This window comes from Paroedura picta, chromosome 4, assembly GCF_049243985.1.
Source record: "Paroedura picta isolate Pp20150507F chromosome 4, Ppicta_v3.0, whole genome shotgun sequence".
Lineage (NCBI taxonomy): Eukaryota > Metazoa > Chordata > Lepidosauria > Squamata > Gekkonidae > Paroedura > Paroedura picta.
Window position 1 is genome coordinate 68,694,288 of NC_135372.1, and position 20,890 is coordinate 68,715,177.

General features: G+C 42.2%; 1 protein-coding gene across 5 annotated transcripts in view; it reads right to left on the bottom strand.

Annotated features, from left to right (window-relative positions):
* ST6GALNAC3 (ST6 N-acetylgalactosaminide alpha-2,6-sialyltransferase 3) overlaps window positions 1-20,890 on the bottom strand; it is a 387,985-nt gene that overhangs the window by 200,798 nt on the left and 166,297 nt on the right. For 4 of the 5 annotated variants that reach the window (XR_013230182.1, XM_077333296.1, XM_077333295.1 and 1 more), the window contains one exon: window positions 13,586-13,780. The exons of the other annotated variant lie outside the window; for it this stretch is intronic. Coding sequence is in view for 3 of the 4 variants with exons in the window: in XM_077333296.1 (XP_077189411.1) it covers window positions 13,586-13,780 (195 nt within the window). In the remaining variant the exon portion in view is untranslated. The remainder of the gene's footprint in view (window positions 1-13,585; window positions 13,781-20,890) is intronic. 5 annotated transcript variants of the gene reach the window in all.

The window sequence follows — 20,890 nt, forward strand, 5'->3', positions numbered from 1 at the left end:
GTGAATGAGCACTGAAATATTCTGTGTGATAACTATCACCTACCAACACCTAATGTAAGGCAGCTTGCCAAGACAACCCAAAAGCAGAAATTGCAAATGTATTTATGATAATGAAAAAAAGAATTTGGCAGAAAGTCCTTAAGTATAAAAATCAATGAAAGATGAGAAAGTAAGAAATGCATTATTTGTCATTATACATCTGTGCCTGACAGAACTGTTGTTTTCCAGAAACCAGCAAAGCAATCCTAACAGTGTTGCATCTTTCTAAGTCTATTGAAGTCAATGGGTTTAGCAGGATATAACTCTTCTTAGGATTGCACTGCAAATAATACTTTTCATACCTTCATAGAAATGGGAGAGTCATGTAGCTATTATGTACTGCGAGGCTGCATATAAAGATAGATTTTAACACATTATACCATCCTCTGGAAGGGAGACAAATCTCTTCATTTTCTGACACTAAAAACACTGACCTCTCATCTTTGTCTGTTTATTTCTTCAGACTAAAAGATATACATGAAGGATACATTGTGTTGAAATATACCTGGAAATGCAATCTATCACTTTGGTCAGGGGGATGTATCCTACCCCTTTATTCACCTAATGACGGTGCCTTCCTCTTACTCAAGAAGCTGAAGAACCTCTTATATCAGAGGAAGATGCCACCATTAGCTGAGTGAAGGGGTAGGATACAATCCAGAGAAAGAAGACAGACTTTAAATCCAAACACTGTTTTCTGCCAGCAGCAAGTAGGGATAATGTACATTAATTCTCCTACTACAGATTCCTGCAGTGATGGCCACAGGAATAGACAGCTTTAAAAGGAGAGTAGCTTAATTAATGGAGGATAGGTCTAATAGTGGCTACTAGCCATGGTGATGGAGGGATATCTTCTGGTTCAGAGGCAGGCAACCTCTGAAGCCAAGTGCTAGGTGGCAACATCAGAAGTAAGTCTCAGCCTCTATGCCCAGTTGTTGGCCCTGTAGAAGAAGACTTTGCCCACTGAGACAGGATGCTGGACTAAATGGTCTTCTAATCTTAGAAACAACATTTTTAGGATACTAATATATCACTTGATTTCTGTATTTGCCTCTACCTCTGCCACCACTCTTCTAAAAAAAAAGGATGGCATAAAGAGTAATTATGAGAAACAGCATTTTCTGTTGTTGAATGAATGGTGGGCCACAGCTTCACTACTGAACACGTGGCTTTCAAGTCGCAAATTACTCTAGATCTGGAGTTTGGCCTTAATAAACAGCGAAGGATGCACTTAACATTGTTGTAATATTAATATTAATATTAATATGTACACAACTTTTTAATGATCAAACAATTTGATGCAAACCATTTGTTGAACATTAAATGGTGCTGACTGCAACCTATGGATGAACTTCCAACTAAACCGGTAGGTGACTGAGCATCCATGCCATCTCAATTATTCCAGATTCAAAAATAGATTGTAAGCAGAAGTGTGCTTTAAGAAAAGATGTACAGAAAAGTACTGGAAACTTGTATTAAGCTCTTGCATTATTCTCATGGTTGCATTTATAAAATTCATTGCCTAAACTGAATAACCTTGTTCAAGGCCATTCTTTCTTTAGAAATGAAAAAAGAGAATAACTAACACTTACTGGAATAAGAGTGAAGCATTTAACGGCAATCTGAAGAGGAACTGTGATGCCAGTTCCCAGGTGATAATCAACAAACTGCACACTACAAGCGCCTCAGCTATTACTGACATGAAATTTCTCTTGCTTTCTGCCAGGCAGCACAGGACCATCATTTTGAGTGTGAGACAATTTCACTTTTACCCGCTGCTGAGAATAGGGCTTCGAATCCTTCTGTTTTGACACTCTCCCCATACTAATTTTCTGATATAGCCAGGCTCCATTGCTACTAGGCAATGCTTTCTCTACAACATAGACTATAATGTTATCTCAACTAAGAATGTCTGGCCATTCAGCAAGCAGTGAGTAGATACCCAAATTAAAAGACCAAACTAGCATAATGATGCCATAAGTATATCAGAGTATCTATAGAATAGATAACCTATTTTTGTCTGTCTTGGAGACTATATGACTTTCTGCCTGACCAGTGATATGAAGTAGAGACAGTGCACAAGCCCTTGGGAATATACCTCACATAGGCTGAGAAGTTGCACAAGAGCACAGTCGTTGACTGTCAGCAGCTTCTTCAGAGTTCCAAGTAACAATTATCCAGAAAATTACTAATCTGTTCATACTTTAAATTCTGCCAATCCCAGAATCCTTATGAAGGGGGGGGGGGTAAATTAACTCTCCTTCTCTCCCAGAAGCTTTGTTTTTATGTTTCATGGAGATCCTTGAGGGTTCTGTTTTGCCAATTTCCCTCTTGAGAGACTACACAAGGATCTATCTTTATTCCTCTCTTAGATACAGCTCATAGGAGACAATTAAAAAGATTAAAATAGTATATTTCTTCTTCAAAATGAACTTCCCGTTTTCTCCAGATTCTTCTACTAGGTAATGCAAATCTTGCGCATGAGCCCTTATAAAATGAGTCTTATAAAAAAGATGAGGGTAACTGTGTCAGAGCTGTCAAAATGTCAATGTTTAACCATTGCCTCCAAAGACTCATGCAGAGTTCTGTTCCTTGTTCCCTTAAAATTCATTTGCAGGGTAATTGTTGAATTTCATTTTTGCTGTTAGAGAGCTACACTAACCTCTTCTTGGATTCACCTCCCTCTAAACAGATCCAATTACACTGCATGGGGTTTCCTACTTGATGGGCAAGCTTCAAGCTTTCTGCAGAGGTTTGAACTCCACTGAGCTTGACAGGCTAATTTACTCTTAAATTAAACATCTCCAGGGTTATTTATTAAGACTCACTATGCAACACGCAGTACACTCTGTTCCCCCATATCTGCACAACTCATGAAGCATTCACAGGACTCCATTTAGCAGAACGTTGTACAATGTAGAATTCTGTCTCAATTATAATAATGCTGAGATTTCTGATGATAAAGAAATGTGACGGGTGAACAACGCAAAGTAGAGATGCCTTGGGGATGGGAGGTTAAATTATGAAAGATAATAAATTATGAAAGATGATTTTCCACTTCAGTAAAAATGTGTGAGAGTTCTTAAAGAGCAACAGAGATAAAAATTTTATATGAAGTGGAGTGATTGATGTCAGAAAAACGTTTTAGGCATTATTATTCTGTCAGTCTTCTGTAATAGCGAGCCAAGCATATGTTTGTATTGATTATGTCTAAAGAGTCTGCCCTTCTCAATTAAGCAATAGCATACAAAAAACTATCCCAGTTAAATTGCCTGGGGTTTAGGGCGAAACAGGCCATCTTGTTTCTACTTAACTAAAGTTGACTACCACTGTATGACGTACCAGGCATAATGATATTCTAAATTATTACTACTGTTAGTTGCACAAGCTTTCTATCTACAATAGGTGGCCTAAGAGCTAAGTTCAGCCTCTTGAGGGGTGCTAGCTCTTCCCCGAACTCTCTCCAGAGACTGCCAGTAGAGTCTGAAGCAAGAAGAGTCAGGAGGCAGTACACTGGGGAATCCTCAAAAATGGTAGGGACTCTTAATGCTGTATGAAAGACAGCTTGTGGAAATGTTGCTCTTGACAGACTACATGGAATATATCCTGGATTTATTTTCAGTAACAAAGAAGAACTATGTGGTACACACAAGTTCACAAACACCACACCCTCCTGAGTGCCTCATGTGGATCTTTTCCTCATAGTTCAACTTTGCACAGAACAGCAGTACTTGCCATGTCAAAAGAAAAGAGTGAGAGTTATCTGCCAATCCTAGAAGAGCCAGTGTGGTCTAGCAGTTGGCATGATGAACCCATATGGGAGACCCAGGTCCAACTCTGTCATGAAAGCTCGCCTGTCACATACTCTCAGCTTAACCTACCTCACATGGTTGTGAGAATTAAATGAAAGAAAGAGGATACCAATAAGGTACCAAATGGGTACCAACTGGGGGGAAAGGCAAGGCCAAATGAAGTCATAAACCCAGTTTGCTGCTTCATACTTTGCAATGATGGAAATAGTATTAGGCTAGTACTAGTGTATCTCACACTTTCCTGGTCTATTAAGGATATATGTAGCATGTCAACAGGTATCACAGAGAAATAACAGGGTGGAGAGGTAGCTCTGAGATTTTTATAAAATGTGTCACAGCCCAAACAAATCAACAATGGATTTCTTTACTGATAGACAAGATCCTAGAACAACTGGCAAACCAACAAATTAGTAGGATCAAAATAATAGGTATTTGCAGTGGTAAGGACAAGAAATTTCTAAATACTGAAGGGCTTGCAATATGGCAGTCTTCTACCAGGCATTTGGTTGAGGTTGGTGATTACCAACACCACCAAGTTCAGCCCCTCCCCCTCCTAACCCCTCATTATCTTCCGTTTGTGCCTGATGGACCAACTATTTATTTCAGGCACAAAGGGTGAGTGAAAGCAATGTTTACAGTTTGTTTAAATGTATTTTAAAGCCTAAATTATTGTATTGATTTTAATTTGCTGCCCCAATAACATGAGGAGAGGGGCAACCTATAAACTGAAATTTAAAACAAATATGGTGTGGAATAAAATATCAGACCTAATTACTGTCCACTCTACCTGTATTCCGCTTTCAGAACTTTTTGACAGATATTGTCAGTTTATAAGTTTTATCTCTACAATTTGGAAAGCAAAAGAGTAACTTTCAAAGGGAATGCTGAAATGATTGCTATATTCCATGTTTAAACAGCCAGTATGGTGCACAGCTGCCACAGTGGTTAAATGCCTATTGTTGTGTGTGCTAAGTATTTTTGTTTAACTTTATGTGTTTCCGTTATTTGGAAACTTATTAAACACCCTGGGTCATCAACTCTATGACAGAAATCAAATTTACATAAATAAAATAAACAATTCAGTTAGCATTTGCATCTTAAAATGCCACTACAAATCTCACTAACCTTACAGCATTATCTTGGTTCATGTTGAGGGCCTTTAGATGATGTTAAGTTTCTAGGGAGCGGTAAAAGGAAAGCCTACATATTTATCAAGTATTTCAGAACACATATCACTGATCAATATACTGGGGGTTCTTGGTTAGTATAAGGAGAACTAATTTGTTAATTGGTTACTGATTACTATTAGCTATCTCTGTAGTTTCTTTGGAATCAATATTTTCTTTGGAACAAGGCAGTAAAGAAATTACTCTTGATACACATTACTCCTTTTTCCTCTTCTCCTGATGAAGAAAGCATGGAAGCTTACAATATTATCTTAATATATTGGCAGGCAGGCGCCACGGACTATATAAAAGGGTAAGAGGCTCTGGGGCGGGATGTGTCCGTGATGAGGAAGGGTCCGGATTGGACCCATCCTCTGGACAGACAATTGGAGGGACCAATCGGCAGGTGCGCAGCGCCTGCCGATTGGTCCCTCCGATTCCCAGCCCCAGCAACTGCGAGCCGCACGCAGCGCGGCTCGCAGTTGCTCCCTTTGCCGCCGGCCTGACGCGTCGGAGGCGCAAAGCGCCTCCAATGCGTCAGGCCAGCCGCAAGCCAGCCCCTGGCAGCCGCGTGGAGTGCGGCTGCCGGGGGCTCCCTGCCCGGCGGCCTGACACGGCGAGAGGCGCTTTGTGCCTCTGCCCGCATCAGACCGCCGGGCAGGGAGCCCCCGGCAGTCCCGAGACGTCCCGTCCGTACCGGAGGGAAGCAGGGAAGGAGGCATGGCGACTGTGACCCGAAGGCTGGAGGCGGCCCCTGAGAGCATCCTGGCCGTCCCTTCTTCCCACCACTCGGCTGATCGAGTAGCGTCGCTTTAAACCCCTCCGGCTACTGCAGGCCGAAGGAGACTTGCGCGGGAGTCAACTCCATTAAACCGCCCTCAGGGATTCCCTCAGGAAGAGCCTGCGCAGCCCCGCTGTGGAGGGGCATGTGCCTCCACTTCTGTTTGGCCTGCAGTGACTTGGCTGGCAGAGTCGGGGAGGAGCCAGTTGCTTCCTGAGGGAATCCCCTTGAGCTGCTTTCGGCGAAGCGGAGAAAGGGAAAGCAAAGTGCTTCTGCAAGCCTCCGGAACTTTTGTGGGAGCTCGCCTCCTTCCCTCCAGAGCGGACAGCACGTCTCGGGACTGCCTCGGGGCTCCCTCCCTGACCCGTCCGGCCCCGCCGCTGATTGCTTCGCTGCCGACGCCCACAGCCACTTCGGGCGTCGCCAACGGCAAGGTAGGCCATGCCGCCGGACTCGCGGGCCCAGCCCGAGCCGCGCCCTGCCAGACTCCCCAGCCTCGCTAGCACCCGCTGCATTAAGCCTGCAGCGGGCTTATTTACTAGTTATGAATAAATCTATATTCTAAATTTGAATTTAAGGTTGGCAGCTCTGGGTTGGGAAATACCTGGAGATTTTGGAGGTGAAACTGGAAGTGGGTGGGATTTGAGGTGGTGAGGAATGCTATGGAGTCCACCATCCAGAGCAGTCATTATCTCCAATGTATTGGATCTCTTTAGTCTGGAGATAAGCTATAATTCCATCTGGGGACTGTCATCCCTATTTGTATTCTAGAGTTTCTGTCTTCAAATGTGGTGGTAGTGCTTTTGAGTGTTCAATTTAGTATTGCTAGCTCAGAATCAGAGTCTATTCGGTGACAGAACTGTCAAAGGAAGTGGACGTTCCTGGATGCAGCTATTTTTTACTGCCTTATCTCTGACTCTGTCCAATTTCTCTGCTATTTACCCTTTCTCCAAACTTTCTTATATTCTAGCCTAGAAGTAAAGATAGACAGGTCCTGCCTGTTAGACTTACAGTCATAAGCATGAAGACAAGATATAAAACAAATAAAAATGGAAAAGAACCAACTAACAAAAAAGCTATAGAAACAAATGCCTCTTCTAATACTATTGAAAATGCAAACTCATTGGAGATTCAATGTAATGAATAACAAGAGGAAGATGACTGCACTTGAAACTCTGAATTCGACAAAAGGTAACAATTGAATATAAAGAATGAGATGAAGCATAAAAAGATAAGAGAACATAAAGATAAGGAGCCAGAATATAAGAAATTCTGATAAGCTAACAGAAGACATTTATATTTAAATTCAATGGGACACAGCAACCCATAACAGGAAGACAAGAAACCCAAAATAACTAAATGAATATCTATGTAAAAGGTTCCAGGTTCAATCATCAACATCCGTAATTCAAAAGATCTTGCTTAGCAGAACTAGTAAAAGTGTTTCTCTGCCTAGAATCCTGAATAACTACTGTCAATTACAGCAAAAAATAATGAGGAATGTCAACCAACATGATGACTCAGTACAATACAGCTCTAAGTGTTCACCTTCATATACAAACATCTGCATTCTAATTTAAATTCTGGGTCATAAACAAAGTTTAAAATTTCCATCTTCTTTTGGGTGACACTATGACTTTAAATTATGAAAATATTCCTACCCCAACCTTGTGCGCATGCGCTCACACACAAAACTCTCAAATGTTTGCACAATAATATCTAAATCCCACCATAAAGATGTATAGACAATCCTTTTCACAATATCACCTTCATCTTGCATAGATTCAGGTTCAGCTTGTTCAAATTCATATACTTGGCCATATTACTGGAACATTAGCCTAATGCCTAGACAACCACTTCTGTGTGCTTAGTTAATGAAAGCTTCAGTTGGGTGTGCATGAAAGACACCCAGACTCAAGCTATGGATGATCAAATTCAGGGGCTTTGTATAGGCGTCTACAAGAACTGGTGAGAGGATAGATGCGGGGAACATTAAATATCAAGCTCAGCCTCCCTGATAGTAATTCTTGACGCGTTTTGAGAAAAAAAACCCAAGACTCATCTAAAGGGGTCCATTGCCACTGCGGGGGAGGAATACCGACAGGGACCTGGCTGGTGGAAGAGAACTCCCAGCATTCCAATTGAACTATTCAAAATCTTAAAAGACGATGCAGTAAAAGTGCTACATTCAATATGCCAGCAAATTTGGAAGACTCAATAGTGGCCACAGGATTGGAAAAGATCAGTTTACATTCCAATCCCAAAGAAGGGCAATGCCAAAGAATGTTCAAACTACCACACTATTGCACTCATTTCTCATGCTAGCAAAGTTATGCTCAAAATCCTACAAGCTAGGCTCCAGCAATAGGTGGACCGAGAACTTCCAGAAGTACAGGCAGGATTTCAAAGAGGCAGAGGAACTAGAGATCAAATTGCCAACATATGCTGGATCGTGGAGAAATCTAGGGAGTTCCAGAAGAACATTTACTTCTGCCTCATTGACTAGGCTAAAGCCTTTGATTGTGTGGAGCACAACAAATTGTGGCAAGTTCTTAAAGTGATGGGAATACCAGAGCATATTATCTGTCTCTTGAGAAACCTATATGCAGGTTGAGAAGCAACAGTGAGAACCGGTCATGGAATCACTGATTGGTTCAAAATTGAGAAAGGAGTTTGGCAAGGCTGTATACTCTTGCCTTGCCTATTTAACTTGTATGTGGAGCACATCATGAGAAAGGCGGGGTTAGATGAATCACAAATTGGGATCAAGATTGCAGGGAGAAATATCAACAACCTCAGATATGCAGATGATACCACGCTAATGGCAGAAAGCGAAGAGCAACTAAAGAGCCTGTTGATGCGGGTGAAGGAGGAGAGTGCAAAAGTTGGCTTGAAACTCAACATCAAGAAAACAAAGATCATGGCATCCGGCCCTCTCAATTCCTGGCAAATAGATGGGGAAGAAATGGAGGTAGTAATAGATTTTATTTTCCTGGGCTCCAAGATCACCGAAGATGGGGACTGCAGCAAAGAGATTAAAAGACACTTGCTCCTGGGGAGGAAAGCTATGGCAAATCTAGACAGCATCCTAAAAAGCAGAGACATCACCCTGCCAACAAAAGTGCATTTAGTCAAGGCTATGGTCTTCCCAGTTGCAATGTATGGCTGTGAAAGTTGGACCATAAGGAAGGCCGAGCATCAAAGAATTGAGTCTTTTGAACTCTGGTGCTGGAGAAGACTCTTGCGAGTCCCTTGGACTTCAAGGTGAACAAACCGGTCAGTCCTAGAGGAGATCTGACTGCTCCTTAGAAGGCCAGATCCTGAAGATGAAACTCAAATACTTTAGCCACCTCATGAGAAGGAAGGACTCCCTGGAGAAGAACCTAATGCTGGGAGCGATTGAGGGCAAAAGAAGAAGGGGATGACAGAGAATGAGGTGGCTGGATGGAGTCACTGAAGCAGTTCGTGCAAACTTAAATGGACTTCGAGGAATGGTAGAGGACAGGAAGCCCTGGAGGATCATTGTCCATGGGATTGCAATGGATTGGACATGACTTCACACCTAACAACAACAACAAGAGATGCCCATGTGAACAAGTGATCACACAAGCAATGTGAACTGCACACCTGGCCCCATGGCTCCACTATATGCACATTTCCACTCCTTAACCATGTAAACTGGCCCTGAGTGTTTAGACTGAATTGATATTGGTTGTTATTGACCCATAAATTATTCCATTTCGGTAACAATGTAATTACTCCTTCTATAACTCTCAGATGTTGATTATAAAATAAACCTGTCTGAATTTGTTCAGTGACTTTTATTTTCCATTTTCTTTGGATACATAGGGTACAGTAATCCCTTTTATGTCTTCTCTGCCATATTAGCAGTTGATTGGCAATTATATTGCAGCATTTACTGCTTTTAATGTGCTACTTTCCCTATTGATTTCTAATCTAGATATTCTTATTTTAGCACTCTTTCTCCCGCTGTGTAATTTTTTTTTCTATCTGGAGAGATAATCTTACATTTTAAAAGAAAGTATCTCGTGAGAAGCAGCAATTTCTCAGTACCTCTGAAACTGATACAAGAGAAAACCTTATGTAGTTTTCCTACCTCTAAAGTAAAAACACTGACAAGATAAACAAGTAGTAGCTCCTCAGAAGAAGAACTTTTTAAAACCCATTATTATGGTTTATAGTCCCTTGACTGGCGAGACAGATCGCATTTGTGGGGATGAAGTGCTAATACATAACAGTTACATTAGCAAGGACATAAATGTAGCTCATCCAATTTGGATAACTCTGACATCCAGAATAACACTGAGGCCATGTCTTCACAAAGAAAGGGTATTTTTTAAGCAAACTATATATATATATATATTTAGCACTTACTACCGTAATTGTAGAAATTGTGGTTTAGGATTATAACAACTGTTTTGGTTGGGGTTACTTTTATTGCTGACAATAAATCAACAGGTTTGCTGTCAGATTATGCACCAATCCCAGCTGTCATATATTATTACCCACTTGTGTGCACCAGACAAGGCACATTGTACCTGATATGGAATTCAGATGAAATTTATAACTCTTCCCTGTTTTGTTGAAATCCAAAGTTGCATATGTGAACACTGCAAAGTACTTTGCTGTCTAGCAACTATTATAAACTAGGGGCAAAGCCTGCTGTAGCCAGGAATACGACAGGTGCTAGCACACAAGCCTCTCTCTCTCTCGGACAAAAGACGTTTACCAACTGCCCAGGCTCCATGACCTGGGCCAAATTTCTAAATCTAAAACAAGCATATATGAAAATGACATTAGCATGCAGGCAAAACACAAACAAAAAATGCTACAGCAAGTATACCTTTGATTAATGTGGGAAGGAAATTAACATTTTTATTAAAATGAGAAGATAGCTGGGAAATGTGAAAAAAGGGTACTGTCCTATTCAAATGGGTGTGCATCTTCAGCCTCCCTAAAGTGCAACTGCAACATGCAAACAAACAGCAGGGCTGTGCTGAATCAGGCACTGATCCTTGCGCCATTTGAGCTACTCTCATGAAAAACAAGTGAAATATCCGTATTCCTGAAACATCAGTTCATCTAAATTCATCCGCCAAGGAATGGCAAGGGCTCTCATGGGTGGACAGACAACCAGAGAAAGTAATATATGGTGGCATCATGCCCAGTCACAGTTACCTGGAATGTGTATGTGCTCCCCTCCACATATAACGTAGAAGTTCAGAATAACCTAAGGTTGAAATATTACATGAATTGTTCCACCACATGGTTGTTTTTGTGCAATAATGCAGTCAGAGGGCCATCTTAACGTCACATGCAATTCAAAGTTATGCATAAACATAACCAAACCTTTCTAAATAACTTTTTAAAAGGGCACTCGGCTTTTATTCAGGGTATCTTCCTGTTGAGTAAGGGAAAAAAATAACAAAAAAGTTTATTTTCAGCTAGGGCTCAAAATATATCATCTTATTTTCTAGGATTTCTCATTCCCTACAAGTTTTCTTAAGATCGCCTATAAGTTAATTTTTAAGTCAACAGATACTGTTTTTACAAGACTCTTGGTATGCTTAAATTCCCAGAGTCAGACTACTTTCCTCCAATTCTTAGTTGAATGAGTCTCTTTCTAATAATTCCACACATTTTCCCTTGCTGTCCCTGACTAGATGCTCTTCCCTAAAGACCGTGCCTTTAAATCTTTCCTTCAAACCCACCTTTCACCAGTATATTGGCTTATTTCTTCTCACTCCCAAAATGTATTCACAGAGAAGGATGTGAAATGGTTCTGAATCACAGTCTTCCCTTCTTGCCATAATTTATTTCACAGTGCTGCGCCACCCCCATTTTTCATTGTAAGCTTCCTATGAGCAAGGAGCTGTTGGTGTTGCTAGTATAACTCACTGAAATGCAGCATGCTAACAGTGAGTGAAAAATCAGAGTGATGATAATGGTAGCCCTTTCCTAACTAGCTATTTACAAAAGTAAACGCTTTCTTTCTTTCTTTCTTTCTTTCTTTCTTTCTTTCTTTCTTTCTTTCTTTCTTTCTTTCTTTTTCACAGTCATCTGAATAGTCATTGTAGTCTGAGATTTTTATAGTTTCTTGCTACAAATGTATGCGACCACCAAAAAGAGTGACCGAGGCATACTGTGTCTTTTTCTTCTTCCTGTAGTAGGAACAAGGCCTTCTACCATGCTCCAATTAACTCCTCAAAAGTTGCGTTATGGAATTCATGAGTTCAATCAAATGCCTATTTGTGCTGGGCTTTGCAGTGGGAAAATGACAAATGATAAAAGCAATTAATACAATTCTCATGAAATCAGAGAATTTAAAAAGACATTAAAGTGGCTTAGATGAAACATGAGAAAGGGCTGATGGAAAAAGAATATGCAGCCTAGAAAAATGTACAAGGGAAGGAGACATATTAATGACCCAATAAACATATAGAACACACTCAGCTACATGTGGTTAAACGATGGGGGTATAGTTTTAAACAAATTGCAGATAAAAATAAAATATCATGTCTTCTCATATCATTTATTCAAGAGGAGTACTTTTAGAACTACCCATAGTTTCTTTTTTGCACAAGCTAAAAGACATCCCAGAAGGCACCTTCAGTATTCATTAAAATTAATCCAGAAGTAGAATGTCTTGTCAGTCCTACCCAGATGCACATCTCTGCTTCCACCTAGAGCATAGAAAAATGTGTTGGGTCTAAACTTCTATTTGCAAATCTAAAGTTTTGCAAGATTTTCCAGAAATGTTGGACATAAAAAGAAGGATAAAAACCAAACCATGCCTATATACAGCCCAATTGCTCTAAAATGAGTCTAATAGTAGCAAGGAAGGAAAAGCTGGTCAAATGCAACGCAATAATTTTCAAGATACGTTGCTATAGAATATTGTCCTCCAAAAATGAACAAGGTAACCTTGAGATGTATGTAGACTCTAAGACTATAATAACATCTGATTTACATCAAATATGGGATGTTATTGTACATAAAACTTTCTCCTGTTGCTATAGCTACAACTCCAGGAGGCCATAGCAACAGCATCTTATCATGCACAGCTTTAATCAAAGTTAGCCAGACAAGCGGTTTACACTAAATAAGAACATGAACATTTAATTATATTGCATTATGAAGAGGTTGTGTTTGTTTAAGGGAGAGGTCTTTGCAATAAAGGTGCTGCGCCACAAGCAATATATTCCTTTTGCTTTTTGAAAAGAAAATAATCATTTTGCTATTCTGAAAGATAATTTCTATATCCTGCAGTAGGGCAGCAAAAAAGCTCAGGCAGGAGCTAGTTTCTGATTATACAGCTAGGTTTTCATCTACTATGTACATAACACCAGGGAACAGTCAGGCTAAAATCCATGCACTTAGCAGGGATTTTTAAACTTCTTTTTTTCCGTAAAGGAGACCCTTACAGGTCTGGCAAGCTAATTTTTAAACTAGAGAGCTTTGAAATAATCAAAGGATGGCTTTCATAGTTTTGCAGTTTAGGATACTAAATAAAATAGGCAACTGTTAGCCAGGCACTCATTCTGTTCACCAATTAAAATGTAAATGCCTGAGGAAACAGAATCACAGTGCAAAACAAACATCCCGAATCAGCTTGAACATCAGTTCATGCCCAAGGGGTCAACCCTTTAAATATTCATAGTTTCTTTTCTATTGAATAAAAAAACGAGTATTCCACACACTACTCAAAATTACATGCATAAGTATATTTACTAAAATTATGTTCATTAATATGATATCATTTTTACCTCTTCAGTTCTCACATTAATATATCCATAGTGAGTCCTTAGAGGTCGTCTTTGGGTGTGGGAGAATGGCATCCACTTGACACTGGTTTGACCAAAACAGTTGAGGATCAGAGGAAAGCTGACTTCATTCTTAAGACGAACAATGATCAGGAACAACAATGCTGCCACAGTACCTACCAGAATAACAGTCTTGCGCTGCAATTGAGAAAACACATACAAACAAAAATATAAAACATATTTTTAAACTAAGAACAAGCATCCACATTTTAATTCATAGTTCTATAGGCATTCTGATGAAGGCTCTTTCTCAGGTGAGAACCTATAGTCCTTTCATGGTGAAAGCCACATGCAACAGAGTACAGGTACACATAATCTTCCACTGAACTGCATACAGAATTTATTCTAGATGAGAAACTTCATGTTTAAATAGTGAAGGCCATCACTGGATCAATGCTATCATGGCCTTTCATACTGCTTTTATTTATGTATGTATATACAAGCTTAAGGGGGTGGTAGGTTACAGTGGATGAGCGATAGCGTTGTGAGTGTCCTGCATAGTGCAGGGGGTTGGACTAGATGACCCATGAGGTCCCTTCCAACTCTATTATTCTATGATTCTATGATTCTATGTATTTATATGCCACCTTTTCCCTCAATGGGGTTGCAGACAGAGAGAACCAGTGGTGTGATTGTCTCTCTCCAATTCTATTTGCCTTGCAGGGGAAGACTTTCTCACTACAGAGACACAGAGCCACACATTTCTTTTATTTGGCTTTAGACAGGCCACAACTTTATTCAACATTTTACTGAGTGTTGGATAGCATGGGGAATTAGGAACCAGCCCTCTTGTGGCTCACGAGCCACAAGGCAGACATAGATTAATCCTGCAGGTATGCACAAGCCCTCCGGCATCCCGCCGGGCTCCCCGTTCCCCCAATGACCTGCTGGATGTTACAGGGAGGTGACCAAATTATGAAACCCATTGAGGCGTGAACCTCTGCCGGGTTCCGAATCACCCGGAAATGCGGATCTGGATTCAGGGGCATCCTCCATGAGTGATGACCACCCAACTCCGCTTACACACGGCCTCTTATGGAGCCCCCCCACTAGAGCATGCCAGCACACAGGTTGGGATTGCTCAACCAATGGTTCCTCCCAATGCCCAAAAACCACAAGTTGTGACGATAAATTTATTTCAATCAATATTTCCTTTAAAAAAAAATAATAATTAACAAATCGCCTTGGTAACAACAATGTTTTAACAACACACAACCATAAAGAACAGGGAGGGAGGGTAGGCAACTCCTTCAGCAGTGAAGAGGGAAAGAGGCCCATGCCTTTCTGCCTCCTCCCTATAGGGGGTGTCAGGAGGAAGCTGGGAGGAGCTGATTCGCTCTCTTACCTACCAGCACACCAATCAGCACTTCTTCTACCCCCAGGGGCTCATGGGACTTGTAGTCCCCTTCCCTGCGTGCTCTTTTGGTGACTGCTTCCCCACAGCGGCAAATTGCACCCAGGGTAAGTCCTGTCTGCCCTTAACAGTTTCATGCATCCTCTTGCCCAGCTCATCTAGAGGTTTGGGCTTGGGTGTCATCAGTATGCAGATGACACGCAGTATGCAGATGACACGCAGTATGCAGATGAATGGCTGACCAGACTCACCCCCAGAGTCTTTTGCCAGATGTCTGGAAGCAGTGACAGGATGGCTCAAGTAGAGTCATCTGAAACTCAAACCCCTCCCAAAACATGCCCCGCCCCATCAAAAAGCTTCAAAAGAGGTCCCCTCGGCAGTCACACCAAGGGCACAGCAGTCTGTCCTGGGTGCAGATAATTAAAAGAGGTGGTACCCCCCACCCCAAGTTTCCTAGAATCCAATTAGGGTCAGCCTCTTTATAACCCTCTGGGCTGCCCTAACGGACTTCCTGGGCAAATGTTTTTGAAGAGGAGAAAGGTAGAGATATATGAATGGCTGATCTTAGCTAATTTTCTCTCAGTTTATAGGCTAATAGTCCTCTACAAAAGAAGAGTTACCCTTCTTATGCAATGTAAAGATGAACCATCTTGTGCAACCACACTACAATGCAAGTAAAGAGATTGTGTTGCTAAATATGCATACTTGGAGGTCTTCTTGGAAATGTCCCATTTTATTCAATGGGGCTTACTCCCAGGAAAGCGTTCATAGATCACAGCCTCAATGAGACTGACTCAGCTCCAGAATTAAGTACACCACCTTCCTCTTAATACTTGAGCTATTCCTTTACTGTAGTCAACTGGAGTTTACAGTGCTTTTGGTTTGCCTTTATCATGTCTGAAATTGCTAGCTGGCCAGGAAAAAATAGCAACAAAGAAAAAGGAGGGAAGAAACCTTACATGCAACAGAAAGCAAAAAACCTAACTGGAATAAGCTAGTATCTGAAAGGTTGGATGTATTTGCAATTTAGACAACAGGTCACATCTTTAAACCGCCCGCTCCAGAGGAGCGAGAGGAAGAAAGGAGTAAGGGCAAGTGGGGAGGAGTTAGGGCGGGCCCTGTCCAGGATAGAAACTTGGAAGGGCGAATCAGGAGCCGCAAAGCGGCTCCTGATTCGCCCCTCCGAGTGGCAATCCAGGGCCAAGTGAGGAGCACTCCGTGGCCCGGAGAAGGCCGCCAGTCTCGGTTGGCCCCGGGAAGAGTGACGCGGCGAGGCTCTTTCCACAGCCAGGAGAAGGCCGTGAATCTCGGCTGGGGGGGGGCGGCCTTCTCCCAGCCCCGGGAAGAGCCTCGCCACGTCGGCCGGGAGAAGGCCTTGAATCTCGGCTGGGTGGGTGGGTGGGCGGCCTTCTCCCTCTTTCCGCGGCTGGGAGAAGGCCGTGAGTCTCGGTTGGGGGGGGCTCCTTCTCACACCCCAACGGCCACCGCTGACTCTACAAACGGTGAGTACTGCTCCCCAGGTCACGGCTCTCACCAGGATTCGGGGCGTCTCCCTTCCCCTTCCCTTTCTCCCCTTTCAAGGCCCATTTTTATAAATGGGCTTTGAAACTAGTAATTATATAAACATTATTTTGCACAGCTTTTTAAACAATTCTTTAAATTTAAAAACACAAGCCCATACGCCTTGGATCTGACATGTTTCGACCCTCAATAGGTCTTCCTCAGAGGTCTAATTTCTGTCACTCATACATTGAGAGCCAGTTTGGTGTAGTGGTTAGGAGTGCGGACTTCTAATCTGGCATGCCGGGTTCGATTCTGCACTGCCCCACATGCAACCAGCTGGGTGACCTTGGGCTCGCCACGGCACTGATAAAACTGTTCTGACCGAGCAGTGATATCAGGGCTCTCTCAGCCTCACCCACCCCACAGGCGGTCTGTTGTGGGGAGAGGAATGGGAAGGCGACTGTAAGCCGCTTTGAGCCTCCTTCGGGTAGGGAAAAGCGGCATATAAGAACCAACTCTTCTTCTTCTTGATAAAATACAAATTACACAAAGCAGCCCTTAAAATAAATAAATTATAAGAACTTAATTTTTAGGGTGACAAAATCAATCAAAATGGATCAGAAGAAGAATGTCCATTTATCAGATAATAGTCTCCTTCCAGGTTACCAAGAAATTCTTATTTGTACCCATGAAATCAGTGCAAAGGCAGGTGAAGTTGCTAGCTGGCCAGGAAAAAAAACAGTGTCTGGTCTCTTTAACAGAGGTTTAACAAATGGAAACAGACAGTGATATTTTTCATGGTATTACTTTATATAGCATCACCTGGCATTTGTTGCAGACCCAACTGATATTAAAGTGACAGCTAGAGGAGTAATTTAAAAGTTGGTAACTGATTATGTTCCTGTTTAGGATGGAGCTGGAATGCTAGCAGCCATCAAAATTATGGACAACATATTTTAAAGTGTGCTTGCATTCCTGAATGCATTTGCAATTAATATTGGGAATTGCAGTTCTAAAAATTTAACCCACTATTTTGTTTTTCATGCAAGGCCTTCTAGTACAATGGAAAGATTTTGTCAGGCTGAGGAATAGTACTCTCAGTCCCATAGCACAGTGGTCCCCAACCTTTTTATCACTGGGGACTAGTCAACGCTTGACAATTTTACTGAAGCCCGGGGGGGCAGTATTTTGCCAAGGGAAGTTGCTGCCGCCACCTGAGATCCTGCTCCGCTTGCTTTCCTGCTGGCGCCCCTGACTTCCCACCGCCCACTGGGAGGCGCTGCCAGCAGCAGCTGTGTAGTGCCATGCCAAGGGGGAGCCCCAGTCATGGCGGCCGCCAGAGAGCACCAAAGGTGAGCCAGCAGCAGAGTGGCAGGGCAGCCCCCGAGGCAGCAGCTGGGGAGGAGGACTAGGAGGAGCCGCGGCCCGATACCAACTGATCCATGGACCGATACTGGTCCCCGGACCGGGGGTTGGGGACCACTGCCATAGCAGACCCTGTTATCCTGTTGTCCTATAGGTATGTAGATTTTAATTTCAATCCAAACTTTACCCTTTTGTAGGGAGCTTGCTACTGGTATAAAATCTGGCTGTAGGAGAACAAACTTCTGATAGGAATACTGCCATGCTCAGAGGCAGTATGCCACCAAAATGAAGGATGGAAGAAAATGGCATCACTCATTCTGTCGCCTGGACTGACTCCATTGTGCTAAACAGCCCCCTTAATAAAAACATTGCCCCCAAAGAAGAAAATTCTGCCTACAGGCCTGGTTCAGCATATGCGACCACACATTCTAGTATTTTTAGAGAGGGAGAAAAATTTATTTATGAAATTTCTCCACCCCATGCATAAGTTTATAAACTTCTAGCAGGTCTCGCCTTTTCTAAAATGAAAAGTCCCAAACTCTTCAGCCTTTCCTCATAGGTAAGATGCTCTACCCCTAATCATCTTGGTTGTCCTCCAAGTCCTTTTTCCACCTCTGCAATGTCCTTTTGGAGATATGGTGACCTGGGCAGAGTCTGCACTTACTTTGTTTATTCCATTGTCAATCCTGTTGAATTCAGATCGCTTTGAACTCGGATCTTCCTCTTCCCCCCCTCCCCATTGAAACAGGAAAGTCTTCTGCATGTGGTTAGGGAGGCTCAGAAGAGGGGGGGAGGCAAATGGAGACCCTTTCTCTTTGTTTCCTTGAAGGGGGGGAGAGGATCAAAGAAGTCAGAGGAGGGAGGAAAAATTCCTTTATTTTCTTGAAGGTGGGGGGGGGGGGAGAAGAAGGCACAAAAAAAAAATATCCAAGGCCGACAGAGAGAAATTAGAGGCTCTCCTTTGAGGCAGGCTTGTCACATGACCACCTGTAGCCAATCACGGGTCCTCTACCACAGAGGAGAGCCCCGATTCAAAACAATGCGATTTTATAATATATTCAGGCTTAAAAGCAGTCTGAGATATCGCACAATAAAGGTAGGGTCACTCCGGATCAATCCTTCTTGCTGCAGAAGGAAAATTAAAATTGCCCAAAATCCAAACGGAAATCGCATTCTGTGCAGAAGGCAGGGACTGAATCGATCTGGGGTTGGAATAAAAGCTCCATGCAGTTTACACCCAGAACTGTACACAGTATTCCCAATGAGGCCACACCATAGATCAACCATTTGATTCTCAATCCCTTTCCTAATAATCCATAAAACAGAGATGGCTCTTTCATATAAATAAGTATACACAAGTATATGTGTTCACTTTAACAGGTGAGCAGGGCTAATATAAAGCAGGTTCATGTGTTCAAATTATAAAAGAGCAGTTTTGGCAAGGTGAAAGCAGACATTAAATATTCTCCCATTCATTTCAATGAAACCTGGACAGGAAATATGTCCAGTGAATTAAACCTATCTTTGTAAAAACTGCAGCTGCCAAGATGATACCACACAACCTTTCAACCAGATTTCTTTTAACAGATTTGTAGCTTGAAAACGTGCAAGTTGTAAATATTTCCCTGCACCTTGATTCCCTAAACCAGGGGTAGTCAAACTGCGGCCCTCCAGATGTCCGTGGACTACAATTCCCAGGAGCCAGTGAATGCTGGCAGGGGCTCCTGGGAATTGTAGTCCACGGACATCTGGAGGGCCGCAGTTTGACTACCCCTGCCCTAAACATAGCACTGATGAACCTGTTAACTATTACTGAACTTACAACTAAATCAATATTTTTTGCTTACCATTACTAAGTGAGTAAAGTAGACATTTATTCAGCATCTTTCTGCCTGTTTTGTTCTGTAGAGCAAAACTCAATGACCATGAACTTGTTTAATATAAACAGTGCAATGACCCAAAGGCACATCTAGGCAAGCTGTACAGGGAATTCTCTACCTTTCTAGCAATTTTTGAAATTCAGTCTCAATAATAAGATAACCCTGCTTCTTGTCTCAGTTCTGACAATCAGAACCATTCTGCTTGGCATGTATATCAAAATCAATAAGCAGCAGATACAATGAATCAGTCTTTTAAAGAGTAAACACAAGTGTTATGAAGGTAATAAGAAAATGCAGACACAGCCATACTATTCCGCTGGCAGTATTTCCAAAAGGAAATCCGCATAAACCAGACTGGGGCAGTCTCCTGAATGTGTACTCTATTTGAATGAGAGCTCCAGGGGTACCTTTAGCCATGCAACCTCCAGCTGTTGCTAGTCACTATAACACCTAAGTCACAGCTGTAGTGGCTCAGTGAGTCAGCAGCAGAGGCAGTCAAATGGTAGAAGGAGGCTTAGGTTGGCTGCAGAGGTACAGGAATGAAGGATAGGATGGTCTTCACACACATACCCAAGAACAGATTTTGCTGCTATCTGTATAGCTTCCCTTTCTCCTCACAGATATGCAATCTTTCCCATAGTGGAAGCCCTTTCCCCAGCTTCTGTTCCATGCCTTACCACCTCACCTCTGGTTGGTGGAGAGGGTCTTCAAGGGAGAAGCTGCTGAAGCAACTCCAGTGTCAACAAGGGCTACTGTTGGGCCAACCTCTGTTGCTGCTACTCAAGGAGCAGTGCAGACTAGCAGCAGTGAGGGATGAAACCTGGAGCAGGCAGCTGGCCAGAACTGCATGCTGCCCTGAGCAGTCAAGAGCTGGCAGTCAGCCTGGAAAACCATTTACTGACTTTTTGCAGAAAGGTGAAAAGAAAGAGTTGAGAACTTCTGGATTTGTAGAATGAGGGCAAAGATAGTCATCATATATTTGTAATAGTTGGTATCAATATGTTTAAGGACTTGAGAATAAACAAGCAGTGACCCAGTAGATCATTATCTGAAAATTGAGGTAGCTGAAAAATACTGAATGAAACTGATATCCTTCTATTTCATCTTTTATATCTTTTATACTGTATTTTTGCCATATCTTCAGGT